The sequence below is a fragment of the Tyto alba genome, unplaced genomic scaffold (assembly GCF_018691265.1).
Source record: "Tyto alba isolate M040663 unplaced genomic scaffold, T.alba_DEE_v4.0 Super-Scaffold_17, whole genome shotgun sequence".
Classification (NCBI taxonomy): domain Eukaryota; kingdom Metazoa; phylum Chordata; class Aves; order Strigiformes; family Tytonidae; genus Tyto; species Tyto alba.
In genome coordinates, this window is record NW_024881279.1 from 23,069,385 (window position 1) to 23,084,918 (window position 15,534).

A 15,534-nucleotide genomic window follows, 5' to 3' on the forward strand; every position below is an offset into this window, starting at 1 on the left:
ACTGATAAGTGCTTAGAATGAAAATGTGAAAGATGTGCTTTGTACACCCTAAGTGTTCCTTTTCTCTTACCACTTATGAGTCCCTCAAGATGAGAAGTAGGATGTGTGTAAGCTATCAGTTATTCAAAATCCCTTGCTTTTACCCTAGAAGTGTGTATGAATTGGGAAGATTAGAAGAAAAAAGTTATCCGTATTCCAGAAAATACTGTACTTGTTGATACATTATTTTAAAAAGAATTTCCTCGTGTTTTATTCTGACATCTTCTCTTTATAGGTGCCAACGTTAACAGGGCTACAGCTAATAATGACCACACGGTGGTGTCACTGGCCTGTGCGGGAGGCCACCTGGCAGTTGTTGAGCTCCTTTTGGCTCACGGTGCAGATCCTACTCATCGTCTTAAGGTATTCACTTAAAAACTATGCATTTATCATAGGTACTGAAAGAACCACAGGGTTGATTTAATGGATTAGTAAATGTGCAATTTTAAATGGTCTAATTCAGATCTTATGTGCTACACCAGGTAACAAAATTCATCTTCTGGCTTTTTATTTCCAAAATCTCATTTCAGGATGGCTCAACAATGCTCATTGAAGCTGCCAAAGGAGGACATACAAATGTTGTTTCTTACTTGCTGGATTACCCAAACAATGTTTTGTCGGTTCCGGCAGCAGACTTGTCTCAGCTCACACCTCCATCTCAGGATCAGTCTCAGGTAAGGCATAAGGAATTTTTTTTAAATATCGCCTTTAATGTTGCAGAGCAGTGCTTCCTTAGTAGTAAACTTCTGAAGTTAATTTAGATGTGAACATATACAGTGGAAAGAATTAAAAAAAAGTCTATTAATTTGAAAATGGTAGAGACTAAGAAAATTGATTGGTATTGCCTGCAGTGTTCTGAAGATTGCATGAACTTTGTTCCCTTCTCTTCTCCTTAGATGGGATAGTCCCAAAGCTCGTATCTCAAAAGAATATTATTTTCTTGGTTTTGTTTGCTGAGTACTTTGCTTCAACAGTTCTGAACCCTTGTGACAGCACTCCTCAAATGTTGTTGCTGATTTTAGTTGTTATATGAAAGAAAATACAGTGTACATTTAGAATTCTGCAGGCTGGAGAGGTCACTTTACAGTGGATTTAGTCTATTAAAAGCCTAAAGGTGTTAACAGTTTTCCAGCCTACACAGACCAGGATTTTGTGAGGCGTAACAGTTAACTTTGACATACTATCCACAATAAAATAGCATGGGACAGGTGGTAGCATAGCATACACAGTTTGGGAAGAGTGGAATGGAGGTCTGCTGTAGAAATGTATCTTTGTATTAATGCTTCAAGATCTGGTTCATTCAAAATGGTTTTTTTATCTGAGTGTGTCTGTGGATTTGTTATAAGGTTCCACGTGTACCGGTGCATACACTTGCTATGGTTGTACCTCCCCAGGAACCTGACAGAACGCCTCCAGAGAGCTCACCCCCTCTTCTGGGAGTGATGAAAGGTGAGTATGTAGCCACTTGGAGAATATATGCAATTTGGAAACTTACAGGCTGGGGACAATTTTATTAGAGCTTATGCATAGTATAGTCTTCTTCATCAATTCCTGAACACCTCTAATGAAGTGTACTGATTAGTTTTTGCTTATTTTCTTGTATTCTACAGTATAGTAACACTGATTATTCTAATTTTATTATGCTTATTCTCATTTACTAGAATTATGCTTATTCTCATTTTCTTGGAAGAAAATGATTGCGGTAACTGCCTTAGTGCAGATTGATAAAAAACATTAATAAACTCTAGGTGTGGTGTTAACTTTTGAATATTTACATTGGTCATCTAGAATAGTTGCAACTATTATCCATTAACTTGATATACCAGCTTTTTTCTGTTCCTACAGTAGCAATGCAAACGTGCTGGCACTGTAAAATGCCAATGCAGATCCACTTACAGGAGAATTATTCTTGTATTAGTAATAGTACTCTTGTAAGCAGTCATAACATCAGAGTTTTTGCTTTGAACATGATTGAACTGACTGGTTAAAACTATTTGCAGTCATTCAGTGGTGAATTTAGCAGTTTGTTTCCAGCTATAGATTCTGTAACAAATTCTTCATGTCTGCTCAGAAAGAGAAGCAAATTCTCAAGTGGAAAGTTACAAACTTAAGCTCTGAATGATTTACAGTTTTGAATGGGGATGTTAAATATTGTATCCAAACCTCTATTAGCTAGCTTTACTTAGTTCCTTTGTTCTGGAAGTGCTCAGTGCTTCCTAAAACAAAGAAACAAAAAAAACCTCAGGGGCACAGATGAAGAGAGAAAAAAATTGTGTACCTAACGGTCTTCAAGTATGTAGCCATGACTCTCTCCATGCATATATGCCATGTGTGTGACTTCTCAAATGCAGTTATTGTACCATTTTCCCAGGACGTGCAACACTTGATATTTCGAATTTCATAAAAATGAGTACTAAACAAGTGAAAAGAATATGCAACCTCTGGTTTGAATAAAACACCAAACAGGAATATACCATGACGTGTGCTTCTTACAGTTAAATAACTATTAGTATTGCAAAGTGAGTTACTGTTCCGGAATTACATTTTGTGATGCACAGGAATCAATGAGAGATTAATTGATAGTCAGAAGGCTAAAGCTTAAAGTGGCATTTAATCAAATTACAAAAAGCAAATAGTTGATTGTAGTTTAAGAAATAGCTCTCATAAAAAAAAAAAAAAAAAAAAAAAGGAAAAAAAAAAAGAGAGAAAAAAATCCAAACCCACCTTATTGCAAATGTCAGTACATACTCTAGGCATGTTTTTAGCAGTACTGTGTTACTGGAACCTGGCACAGAGAGATCTGGTTGTTCTCAGTATTTCAGGACACACTTCATGCATATCAGAGAAACCAATTTGTTGCAAGAGCTGTAGCAATCCAAAATGTGTCACTGGGCTGACAAAGTGTTTCTGAAAACTTCGTGTGCAAAGCTCACATGTATCTCAGATCTTTAGGGAGAAAATGGTATTTTTGTGATAAACACTGTGTGATGATTGTAGTGATACCACTCTGCTACTTGAACTGCGGTAGAGTGACTGTTCACTGCTGAACTTCCTTTCATAACTTGTTATACACAAATGTCTTTAACATACCAGACTTTAATCCTTAGGCTTCTTGGGAGATCAGGGGCAAAAGAAAGTGCAAATAAAGGTGTGTGCATGATTTCCATGGGTGGGGCAGAAAAGCAGTCTTAAGTTCTTATGCAACAAAATTGTTTATCCTGGGAAAGACTAATTTCTTGCCTTTGCAGTTTAGTAGCCCCTTGGGTTTTTGTATGAACTCTTAACTACTTGGAAGAAGGAGAGGTGCTCCTAGCCTTCATAACTTAAGTGCAGTCTGCTTTTTAAAGACCTGTCTTAGTTTTGCAAGAAATGCAATAGTAATAACTTGTTTCCTGAAGAGATCTTGGCGAGTTGAGTGCAAAGCTAGAATACACTTGTATGTTATTGTTATGATTCAAATATGATTTTAGGTTTTTCAAGAGGAATTTATGGTATTTTCAAATTATGTTATTAATCTTCAGTAAAGAAAGAAGGAAAATGGAATAGGTGCCATTTAAATATTTTGACAAAGGATTTAATATCAGTGTTTAGCAACTGAAAAGAGAAACTTTTCAGAGCTGACAGTGGATCTAGAGAGACTCAGATAAAGGTGATATGCAAAGATGGTAACCTTCTTGAGAACTGAAGTAAACTTAGGTGAAAGAAGCAGCAGAATTAGTTCATGGGACTGAACAGACCTCAAATTTTACATGCTTAGGAAGGATTGGTTTTAGTGCAGTATGTTTAGCGTATGTCAGTTGTGTCCATGTAAAAGTGAGGTCCCAATGAAGTTCAGCTCTGTGATTTCATGGAGAAAGGCCGAAGATCCCTTCTTTGGCATTTTGCACTTTCTGCTGCCCTTGCTTGAATGCGGTCAGAATTGCTTACCAGCCAGCAGCTCAACACAGAGTCTTTTGGCTAGGAAAACCAAATGTGCTATTTCTGCAGTACCAGAGGGTGTCTCCTGCTTTACACTGCCAGCGGTGTAAAGTGCAGTGGCTGTGATGCAGCTCTAAGTGCCCTGCATCTGATTCCTGGGAGGCAAGGGTGTCTCAGTGCCTAGCATATGAAATGATCGAAAGGAATGCTGTTGGATTTCTTCAGGAAATCAGCTGATTGTAATAGTGTTGCCATTGATAGTCCCATCTAGCTTGTAAATACAAGCTAATGTTTAATAGGAGTGGGATCTGAAGCTCCCAGTGGTGTTTATGATTCTGCATTAGTCTTTCACAGAACATGCCTGGTGAGCACAGTGGCTTGAACTCATGGTATGTTTTCAGAACATTGAAAAACAACATGCTAGTGAAACAAGTGGGAGCTCAGAAATCTGTGGAAAGTAGCAGGATTGATTTCTTAGTTGAGGTATTTTAGCTATGTAAGATGTTTCTAAGCCTGTTAAAATTAGAGAAGACTTATTTTTGGAGGCTAAGGTATCAGTTCCTTTTTAAGCTTTTCTTCAGGTATGTTTTACTTAACAGCTAATCCAAAATAGTTTTTATGCACTCAGTTAAGGCAAATTAGTTCATTTGTAAGAACAATCAATATGCTGCCATTAGACTTCTCCACTGCTGTTTTTAAGCAGGGTGTAACTTAGTGTTTCTTGCTTGGGGTGCATGGTTTTTTATAATTCCACAAGACATAATAGACTTAAATTATTCATGTGAAAGCTGCCCACATCTGCCTTTGATCCCTGGGAAGGAGACCAGAGTTCCCTTAAAGTTGAGTAGGATTTTTGGAATGTGTAAGCTTTTTAAGTTAGACTTTCAATATAAGGTATCCCCTGTATCCCCATGCTAAATCTAACAGTCTAATGACCTGGAGAAAGGAACAAACTCCACGTTGCTTCAATAGCTACAAATTCAATAAATATTTTTTACTCCAATATCTGGCTCTTATGCCTGATACTGAGTTATATACTGGCAGGGATCTCGTATATTGTGTGATTTCACTGAAATAGGGGGCAGGTTAACAGTACAACTAGAAAGATTATATTATTGAGGTGAAGGCATTAAAAAAGGAAGCTGATACTGCTTTTCCATTCTGACTCCTTTCAGTCTTTTCTACTGCATGCTCCAGTTCGTTGTTTCATGTGCTTCAACATCTTCTGATTAACTTTGCTATTTCCTCTGTATTTTCTGCCTGAGTCAGTAGCTGATCCTGTTATCCAGGATGAGTTAGCAAGTGAAGTCTAACAGTTTGTGTCTCATGGACTTCACTAATACTTTCTTAGTCGACTTAAAGACTTTTTACTCTTTTATGCAAATCTTTAGCAGTACAGGCAGATGATTTTAAAACAAGACACACGTATCAGTCCCCAGGAGAAAAAGTGTATAAAAATATTTTCATGATGGTTTGTGAAATTCTTTCTGTTCCTTTGAAGCTTCAGTCACCTGCTTGCCACCAACTAATGTAATTACATCTTAGCGATTTTCCAGTTAGTGTCAGGCCACCAGAGGAAGCTTGGGAAGATGACTAAGATTGGAAAGTAACTCAAATTTTTGAATTTCAAAAAAATGAATTAAGTTTGGCTTGGTTTCAGACATGTAATTGTTGCCTGTTGGATATCATTGAACCTATTCCCTGTAAGTTTTCCATCAACAGCTGCAGCAGTGATAAAGATTGACAAAAATACTGCATGGTTCACAGGAGGAATGTAGTGAAAATACAAACTCATCTGCTGATTTAGCCCTCCACAAATCTTCCACTTATTTGTAAAGAAGAATTAAGTATGTATTAAAAAAAACCATAGCAGATTAATTCACTTGGGAGAAGTAGGCCATTTTTTTTATTGCCCAATCAGCCAGATCATATAATATTGTACTTTGCATTTGTGTATATGTGGATTGACTGATTGTTTCCCCAGGTACTTAAGGCCAAATCTTACTGATGTGAATTACAGTTAAACACAGAATTGTAATGAAATTTCAATATTGAACTCATCTTACTCCTGTTGATGAGAGGTTTGCAGTATGCTACTAAATTTCACCAAACTCTTGACTTCTGAGTAAAATCAGGTTTTTAAAAAACTCTAAAGTGCAAGAACAGTGGACAAGCATTTCTGTTAACAAAGCACAAAGATCTTAGTATGGATTTATGATTCATGCCATCTGCCTTTTATGAAGTGAGGAATGGATTGAATCTGGTTTGTTTTTTTTTTTTTTTTTGGTCAGTTGTGGTTCTGGTGTTTGGGTTTTTTTTGTTTTTTTTTGCAGCTTTTTTGTGTTTTATTTTGTTTGGGGGGGGATGTTTGATTTTTATTTTTTTATAAGTTCTAGGTAATATTACCTATCAGGATGACATTGTGATTGTCACCTTTTGGAATTTAACTGTTTGGATTTGAGTCCACTCTTTTTTTTTTTTTTCCCCCCTTCATTTAGCAACTCTAGAAATTAAGGAGCTGTCAGCAAGTGCCAGAGTTTCATCTAATAAAAAGTAAAGTATAATAACTGTTTCAGGTGATGGCCAAGATGACAACCACTAAGCTGAAATACAAGATGTGTTGACGGAAGCATTTTGGAGAATATAATAGATTCTAAAAAAATACCCCACCTTTGGTCTGTTTAATTTTCTGAAAAGACCTTAAAAATAAAGTAGTAATTTTTCTTAAAATTTGGTTGCTTGCTCTAAAATACAACAAGTGCCTGTCCTTACTAATTCATCAGTTAATGCTTTTAGGGTAAGATCTGAACTAGGCTTTGTTTATGTAAAAAAATTACTTACCTACTTCATGTTTCTTGGATACTTCCTTGGAGTATATATCTCAGTCCTCACACTTGCAGAGAATGGCACAAATAACTGCTTGTGCTGCAAATTACAAGACTATCATTTGGGTGTTAGCAAATGTAGATGGTACCTATAATAACAATGTAATTGGGGTCAATAAGGTAGTTTTATGTAGGTTTATTTTGGACCAGTAGCATTTCAGCTGTGCTGCTCTACTCATTGTGAAAGGGCATACTTCTTGCTTGGGAGAAGACATCCTATGGATTAGAAGTGAGGGCTAGAAGTGCAAGTTCCTTGAGAATCGTAAACTCTTGGGATTAAATATGGTGTCAGGCTTGTTTGTAGGCAGCAACCCTTTAAAGAGTAAATGTATTTTAAGCAAATCTAAATTAGAAGATCTTAATTGCTTAGGAGAGCAACCTGTGGACTATAAATATGAAGATTATTTTTCCAAACTCTTGCTCACAGTGTCTAGGAGCTTTAAATGTTGCATGCAGCCAGAAGGCATTAAAAACTGGTAATGTTGTCCTCAGTGCATATTACTGGATGCTGAAGAGACTTGTAATGGTGCTTGGGAGAGGCTTATCTGAGTAAATGGACTATTGCAACTCAGGTATTTAGGGGATCATCTGCAGTGTATGGGAGATATACAGAAGATTTTCTTGGGAAAAATTTATCTCTCATTTCCTAGAGAGAATAAGAAGTCAGAGAAATGGATGGGAAGCTGCATTTGTGCAGAGTAGGTCTTGCCCTACTGTGGCTGGATGGTCAGTGGCTTGATGTCCAAGTGGAGAGCAGTGATGAGTGATGTTCCTCAGGGGTTGGTGTTGGGACTAGTGGTGTTTAGCATCTTTGTTGGAGCCATGGACAGTGGGATTGAGCACACCCTCAGCAAGTTCACCGATGACACCAAGCTGTGTTGTGCGGTTGACATGCTGGAGGAAGGGATGCTATCCAGAGGGACCTGGAGAGGTGGGCCTGTTCAAACCTCATGAAGTTCAACAAGGCCAAGTGCAAGGTCCTGCACATGAGGCAGGGCAATCCCATGCACAAATCCAGGCTGGGCAAGGAGTGGCTTGGGAGCAGCCGTGCGGAGAAGGACTTGGGGATATTGATGAATGGAAAACTGACTGAGGCAGCAAAGTGTGCTTGCATCCCAGAAACCCTGGGCTGCATCCAGAGCAGTGTGGCCAGCAGGTCAAGGGAGAGGATTCTCCCCCTCCGCTCTGGGGAGACCCCCCTGCAGTGCTGGGGCCAGCTCGGGGGCCCCCAACAGCAGAAGGACCCGGAGCTGCTCGAGCGGGGCCAGAGGAGCCACGGAGATGCTGGGGGGGCTGGAGCAGCTCCCCTGGGGGGCCGGGCTGAGAGAGTTGGGGGGGTTCAGCCTGGAGAAGAGAAGGCTCCGGGGGGACCTTGGAGCGGCCCCCCAGGACTTAAAGGGGGGACAGGAAAGGGGGAGAGTGTTTCAGCATTTCAGAGAGGGGGTACAGTGATAGGACGAGGGGTAACGGTTTTAAGCTGAAAGAGGGTAAATTTAGGCTAGATGTAGAGAAGAAATTCTTCCCTGTGAGGGTGGCAAGGTGCTGGCCCAGGGTGCCCAGAGCAGCTGTGGCTGCCCCCTCCCTGGAAGGGTTCAAGGCCAGGTTGGACGGGGCTGGGAGCCCCCTGGGCTGGGGGAAGGGGGCCCTGCCCGGGGCAGGGGGGTTGGAGCTAGGCGATCTTTAAAGTCCCTTCCAACCCAAACCATTCTATGTTGTTATATACCTTGAGTTGTGTGTGTTGTCAAAATACTGAAGATGTGTGAAATGGTGGTAAAGGCTGAGCTGGTCGGGTTTGGGACCGGAATCTGTGGGAATTTGAAATATAAATAAAAGCCATTGGTGCTATTGTTCACAAAATAAATTAGGAAATCATCATTTCCTTACTCTGTGGCTTTCCTGATGTGCCCATAACCACTTTGGGTTTTGTGTCAACTGAACATTCTTTGTCCTGTAGTCATGATTACCTGATGGTAGATGGTATTTGTGTAGCAACACCTGGATTTCACTGATCCTCCATCTTCATTTCATACTAAACAAGTCTTCTAGAAGTGGCCAAAACAGTTGCTTTAGAGGCTAGATTGACTACTTAATCTTGCTAGGTTTGATTTTGCAGTGAGTTGTTTGTGTAGAAGATTGATGCTCCACCAAAAAGATAAATGAACCAAATAAAATAACAACAAAAAAGTTGAAGTTATTATGGTCTGGCCTATGACTGGATTTCAAAGTCTTACTACACTTATGTAAAGTAGTGTCTTGTACATAATTATTTACTAAAATAGGCACTGTTTTTCAGGATATTGTAATACAGAAGAGATCTGGTTAAAACAGGAAATTGCTACTTTTAAGTACTTCCAATATTATTACGATGCTTACGTATTCAAAGCTACCAAGAGCGTCTTAACCTCTGGTTTGAACTGGTGGTTCAGGTGTGCATGTCAGATTTAGGAGATCTTTCTTCCTACTGCTTGTCCTCTAGCAGTGACCCCAGGATCACAGGTTGCAACCCTTTTCTGGCATGGAAGGGGTGATCTGGAACCTGAAAAGTGGCCCTGCTGACTAATGAGAAGCTGATTTAAAGTAAATCTCCTCACCTCTTCTGGAACTTGAGAGCCTAGCTCTCCATTTGCTGGTTCCTAACGCCTTCGTTCAGAAACTGTCCCAACTTCCCGTGGTCACTCCCAGTCTGAACCACTGTCTGGGTTGCGCTGCCTGCTGTGAGACTGGCCTTAGCTCCTCTACCCAGTCCAGGTTCTTGATACAAGGCTGTACTGCTCTTTACTTCCTCTTGTGCTTGTAGAAAAGTCTTCCTGTAACAGGCTTCTTTTCACCACAGGTGGGACTTAACTGAGAGGGACAATATTGGTATTCTATTATTTGAGGCTTCTTTGCACTGCAGCTTGTCTTTCCTACAGTGATGGAAGCTGTCCAGAGCTGCCAGATCATGGGAATGCTTTATGTTAGGATGGAAATGATAGATATAGTAACCTTAGGAACAACATTAAGTGAAATGGTGCACAGGGTTCCCATCTTAGTTGCATCTTAAAGTCAGGGTTAATTTGAAGTTAGGTTTATGTAATGCTTCTGCTGCTTCAGCAGTGGAGCAGCTTAGTTTCAAAAGACACCAGTTGACTTTTATTAGTTTCTAACAAAGATGTAGACAAGCATTTCAGAGATTTTTGGTGAGTGCAAGTTTATTTTTCAAGAGTGGTCTGCAAAACTTATAACGTAAGTCACAGTTTTTAAAATGAGAGAATAACTTTATAAACCCTAAGTATACCACAAAGCCAAATAGCCCGCACCTTATAGCAGACTTGAGCTAAATCTCCACTAGCCAGCACAAAGCAAGTTATTGCTAAACATTAGTCACGTTCTTTACAGTCTTCTGAGAAATTGTCTTGGGACCACGGTTCAGAGACGAAATAATAGTAGTGGTTTGAATACAGCTGGAACTACTGACCTGTGAAAGGCAGCCGTGTAAAGCACCAAGCTGGAGGAAGAGCTTACTGAAGTATGTCTGCAGGGTTTCTGGGATGCTGCGGCATTTCCTGGGTACTTTAAGATTTTTGTTGTTTCCTTTAAGTTTAGATATGGTTTGCTTTCACTTCAGAGAGCCTGGTGAAGGTATTCAGTGCAGAGTTGGTTCAACTCTATTTTAATACTACTTCTTTCTCTTTATAAGAGAAAATTCTCATGTTTGTTTGCTTTTTCAATTAGTTCCTCAAAAAAAGATTAATTTCAGAGTGAGGTGTAGGTAACTCATGTTTTCACAGCAATGCTGACTGAAGAAACTTGTGAATTGGTATTTTGGTGAAGGAAGGCCCTGAGAGAAATAAATGTGTGTGTTAGGAAACTTAACCCTTCCAGAGCTAGTGGCTGATCTAGAATTTACTTCTTGCATCCAGATTTTCACTTAACCATGTGATGTTTAGGTAACTTAAGCCATGACTCAAACTGTACATAATTCCCTTTTTAATGATTGATTGTATGAGTCTGCTTTGTAGATATTCAAGTTTTCTTTTGCCTTTTTCTTTTTAAAGCTACATATATCACTGTTTGGGTATAGCAAGTGAGTGTTAGTGTGGCAAATTATTTGATATGGCTAAAATCTTCCACATTTTTAAGGTTTTTATACTGAAGTCATAATTAAAATTTCAGCACTTAATAGATTTTTATTAGCAAGATCTGGCTGGGGGGTTTTACAGACGTGGGTTTGGGAAAGCAGCCTTGGGTTGCTTGAAGGCAGTGAGCACTTAGAGGAGTGTTGCCCTGGCTTGGTGTTCCTTGCTAGATTTGCATTGAATATTTTTTTTTGGTCTTAATAGTGAGCAAAATTGTTAATTAGTTACTGGTGACATGGCAGCAAACAAGCTGTTAATTTTGTCTCAGAACTTTTTAAAAGGTGCTAAAGCTTCAAAATGTATTTGTATACACTAAGTCTGCACTGGCAGAATTCTGCTTGTAGTGTACGGGTGGAATGCTATAGTGTTTGGAGAAATAGTAGTTCAAAATACTGGAGTTAGTCTTCTTTGAAATATAGACTACTTCTGCTTGTACTCTTGCTGTTGGAAGTTAGCCTCTGGAAAATAGTTTAATTGCTCTGCACAACAGAACAACTTTGGAAACTCAGTAAAATATTTAAATTGCCTTGCTCTTCTTGCTGATTTCACTTCCCAGATGCATTGCTGTGTATGTCAGAAACTATAAAGGTTCCTTATTCCTTAAGATTAAAAATAGCTGTGTTCAAAGGGATATTAGGATCAATATTGAAAATTCCAGCTATATGCTTTCTCCTTTCTTCTCTTAAGATGGAGTGTAGGGTTTACTTTTTTGTGGTTTGACAGATGTGCAGTGTTAGTTGTAAAGATTTTTGTTGTTGTTGTTGTTTGGTTTTTTTTTGTTGTTTATTTGTTTAGTTTTTTTTTTTTTTTCCTTTGTTTGTTTGTTTGGTGGGTGAGAGGGGAGGTTTGGGGTATCTTCAGCATGGCATTTTTTCAAACATTTTTCATGTGCTTAGGTGCATCCAAGCAGAAGTCAAGTTCCCTGCAGGTAGCAGATAAGGATCTACTGCCACCTTTTCACCCATACCAGCCTTTGGAATGCATAGTAGAAGAGACTGAAGGCAAGCTGAATGAACTTGGACAGAGAATTAGTGCTATTGAAAAAGCACAACTTAAATCATTGGAATTAATTCAAGGTGAACCTTTAAATAAAGATAAGATTGAAGAACTTAAAAAGAACAGAGAAGAACAAGTACAGAAGAAGAAGAAAATATTGAAGGAGCTGCAGAAGGTGGAAAGGCAGTTGCAGATGAAAACCCAACAGCAGTTTACCAAAGAATATTTGGAGACCAAAGGTCAGACAGACACACCACTTCCCCTGCAGCATCAGTGCCCACTTACAGGGGTCTTCCCAGAAGTGGAAGCCGATAAGGGTCTGCCGGAGGATAACTTTTCAGGGTTACCTCAGGTTGACACAATCTTGACTAAAGATGATGAGCAACAACAGTCTCCACCACCTGCTGAACAAATAGAGTTTGTCCCTATCCAGCCTTTGCCAGCACCGCAATGTAATTTTTCTGGTAATTTAGGTTATAATGGGACAGAGTCTCTTGAACTTCAGAAAGCATTAGGGAATCAGCAGAATGTAGGACAGCAGCAGCAAATTGCTGGGCAGGGGCTCTTAGTTCAAGAACCAGACGGATTAATGGTTGCCACTCCAGCACAGACGCTTACCGACACTCTTGATGACCTAATAGCAGGTGGGTTAAGAAATATACCTATTTTTGCATTAATTTGTGTGCTCAGTTTCCCTTTCTCTCCTTCCCTCCAAAAACATTTTGGGGTTTTCCAGTTTGGGAATACTTGCTTAAGAATAAAGTTCCTGATTAGTGCTATTAATCCTAACAGTGTCTTCCAATTCTAACATGAGACTTTTAAATATCTTTTTTCCAAAGCACGAAACTTCCTGTACTGGAGACCTGTTTTAGCCCCTTTGGCTTCATCTTTTTCTGTCCTTCTTTAAAAAGCCTTACCATGAATGATGAGTAGTGCCCATTAGGAAACCTGAAAGCGTGACAGTATTATAGCTTCTGTAGAATTTTCTGTACAGGCTTATACCTCAGTGGCTTTCTTCGTTGGCTTCTTCATCTCTAGAAAAAGCCAAATTATTGTCAGCTGTGTGGACAACTATGTCCATCTCCTTGCTGCTCGAGGTGTTGCTACAGTTTAAACACAGCCTTGAATCTGCGCACAACTGTTCAGTTCTGTAAAGGCTTGTGTTTTCAGAATACCCTCTAAACCCTGGTGGTTGTACAGGAATATCTGCTCATTAGATATAACATATGCCAAAAATGTGTCCTGTTACCTGGATGGAAAGCAGTAATTCAAACATGCTTCCCTTTGATAACGGTATGAAGAGGAATGTAAGTTCCCACACATTGGGTTGTGTGAGTCCCCTTGTGGAAAAAGAGGTATAATTTTGGTTGACTTCATTTTGTGGATATGACTAGGATTGATGTTTGCTGCTGGAGGTATGATAGCCAGTGTTGTTTGGTCTGTAGTGTTTTTTTAAATCGGTGGTTTTCAACTTTTCTTTACACCTTGTGTCTGTCCCTCAGCCCTTATTTTCCTGTCTCTGGCCACACCCATGCATCCCCACCCCCTGCCCCGTAGTCACTGCCCTGTCCTCTTAAGTTCCTTTGAAGGTTGCAGAAATGTGCAGTCAGACCTTTTGCCAGCAGTTTCTGCAAACTTTAGAGTGGTAACTGCATCAAGCTCACAGAAGTCAAGGCTACCTGCAACTTTGCAGCCTCCCATGGAAACCATAGTTGGTGAAATAGTGTGGTATGTTGTACCAGCTCACTTCAGCAATACAGTATAATTCAAAGAAATCTTCTTACGTTACAGAGAATTGGTCCCCTTCTTCTGGCATGGCATGCTTTCCTCCCCCACTCTACAGTGCTCTTCAGAGTATTCAGCCAACATTAAACCAAAAATGCAATTGGTTTTGTTACTCAAGATCTAGTACTGAAGTGTGTGAGGAAGAAAATTTGAATGATTAATCCAAAACATACTCAAGGGCTTAGTCTTTGGAGTAGTTACTGTTGCTGACAATTTAACATATATAGCACAAGACCATGTAGTATATACTTTTTTGTGGTTAGCAGCTGCATATTCCATCCAAAATATTCAGTGCACCCAAAGTAAAAAACTGCAGTCAGCTGAGTGCAAGAACTGTGCTGTTTGAAAAAAGATTGCAAACAACTAGGAAAACTTTATCTTAATAAAAAAATCTTGAATATACATTGGTTAATTTTCTGAAATAGTTTACTGTTTTTGCTAAGTAATTAAAGACTTTTTTTTTGTAAGAAATGACATTTACTCATTTCAAAAATAGGTACAAATAGCACACTTTTCTACACCTATTAGAAACTATATTTACAGAAATGCAACTCAAGGAAACTTTAGCTGTCCAATTCCAGAGGTTCCTGCAAAAATGTACTGATATTACTTTATTGAAATATATTTTCTTCTGAAATTCATAAGTTTTACTTCCCTCCCCCAAAAAACCTGTTTATTATCCTACTGTATTTGAAATTTATATACATTTAAAAACAAACCATAAATCTACCTACTCATACTCCAGAGTCTGTGATCTGTATTTAAAACACACTTGTCCTTTTTCCACAAACTTGCCCATTAGTCCTTAATTTTGTAAAGAAATTTTGAGCAATAGAAACTGTTATGAGAACTGATTTTTACATGCGTGCTACAGCAGATGCCAGATAAAATTAGGGGCTTGTGCCTGGTGCGCAGGAAGCCTGTCTCTAAGAGAAGTTCTCTTACACTTGGATATAGGCTGACAAGTGTCTCCCTTGATCATAGCACCACTGGTGGGGCTGCAGTAATGGTGGCGAGTGACTCTTGGTTTAGAAGAGATATGAACACTTTTATTCTAAGTATTCCAATTTGTACCAGGTCTAATTCAGAAGATTAGAAATGTTAAATCGGCTTTTTGCCCTTTGCACTGAAATACCTTTTACTGTTGCTCTTACCACTGGCCATGCAAGAGGCAAATTTTTCACAGCCTCAGTTGAGACTAGTTGTAAGGGAGAACTTGCAATTCTACAAAGCCTCAAGTCTTTATTTTGCTAACTTAATTGTGACAACATAAATGGAGTATTTATCTTGCCAGTCTGCTGTCATAATTTGTCATCTGCTAGGTGTTGAGATGGTTGATGTTAAGGTTCAAAGTGCTGAAAGTCTTGCTTGCAGTCAGTCACTGATAGATGTGTACCAGAGTCCCCTCTTTTATAAAGCTATGCAGAAATAACCAAGTAACCTTTGGAAAGTCAGGTGAAACCTGAAAATGAAGCAGCACTTTCCACTCTAGTATGCTTTGGTTGTAATGGAGTTTAGTTAAATGTTCGGAAACAAAAATCTCGCAACTAATCTGATCTTTGAAGGTGTGACTTATTACAGTCAAAATTTTAATTGAGTTTATAAAAGAGATGTAGATGTTGTGCAGTTCAGAGTAGGAAAGCAGTAAGTTATTTTGGATCTAGTTTTCATTACTCAATATGTATTCAGTTTTTAAAAGCATCTTGTCTTGCATAGTTGGAGTTCCATTTCAGTTCACATTATACATTTACCATAGTAGATTTCTTAGTTGGCAATATCTGAATTGAGGGTTT

The 15,534-nt window shown here is 39.0% G+C and overlaps 1 protein-coding gene across 15 annotated transcripts in view; it reads left to right on the forward strand.

Annotated features, from left to right (window-relative positions):
- The window catches only part of LOC104359402 (ankyrin repeat and KH domain-containing protein 1), a 118,973-nt gene that overhangs the window by 67,904 nt on the left and 35,535 nt on the right, over window positions 1–15,534 (forward strand). For 13 of the 15 annotated variants that reach the window (XM_042790090.1, XM_032988477.2, XM_042790079.1 and 10 more), the window contains 4 exons: window positions 275–402; window positions 570–713; window positions 1,386–1,488; window positions 11,857–12,600. In XM_042790090.1, the coding sequence (XP_042646024.1) occupies window positions 275–402; window positions 570–713; window positions 1,386–1,488; window positions 11,857–12,600 (1,119 nt within the window). The remainder of the gene's footprint in view (window positions 1–274; window positions 403–569; window positions 714–1,385; window positions 1,489–11,856; window positions 12,601–15,534) is intronic. The other 2 variants (XM_042790088.1, XM_042790089.1) reach the window with 1 other exon arrangement.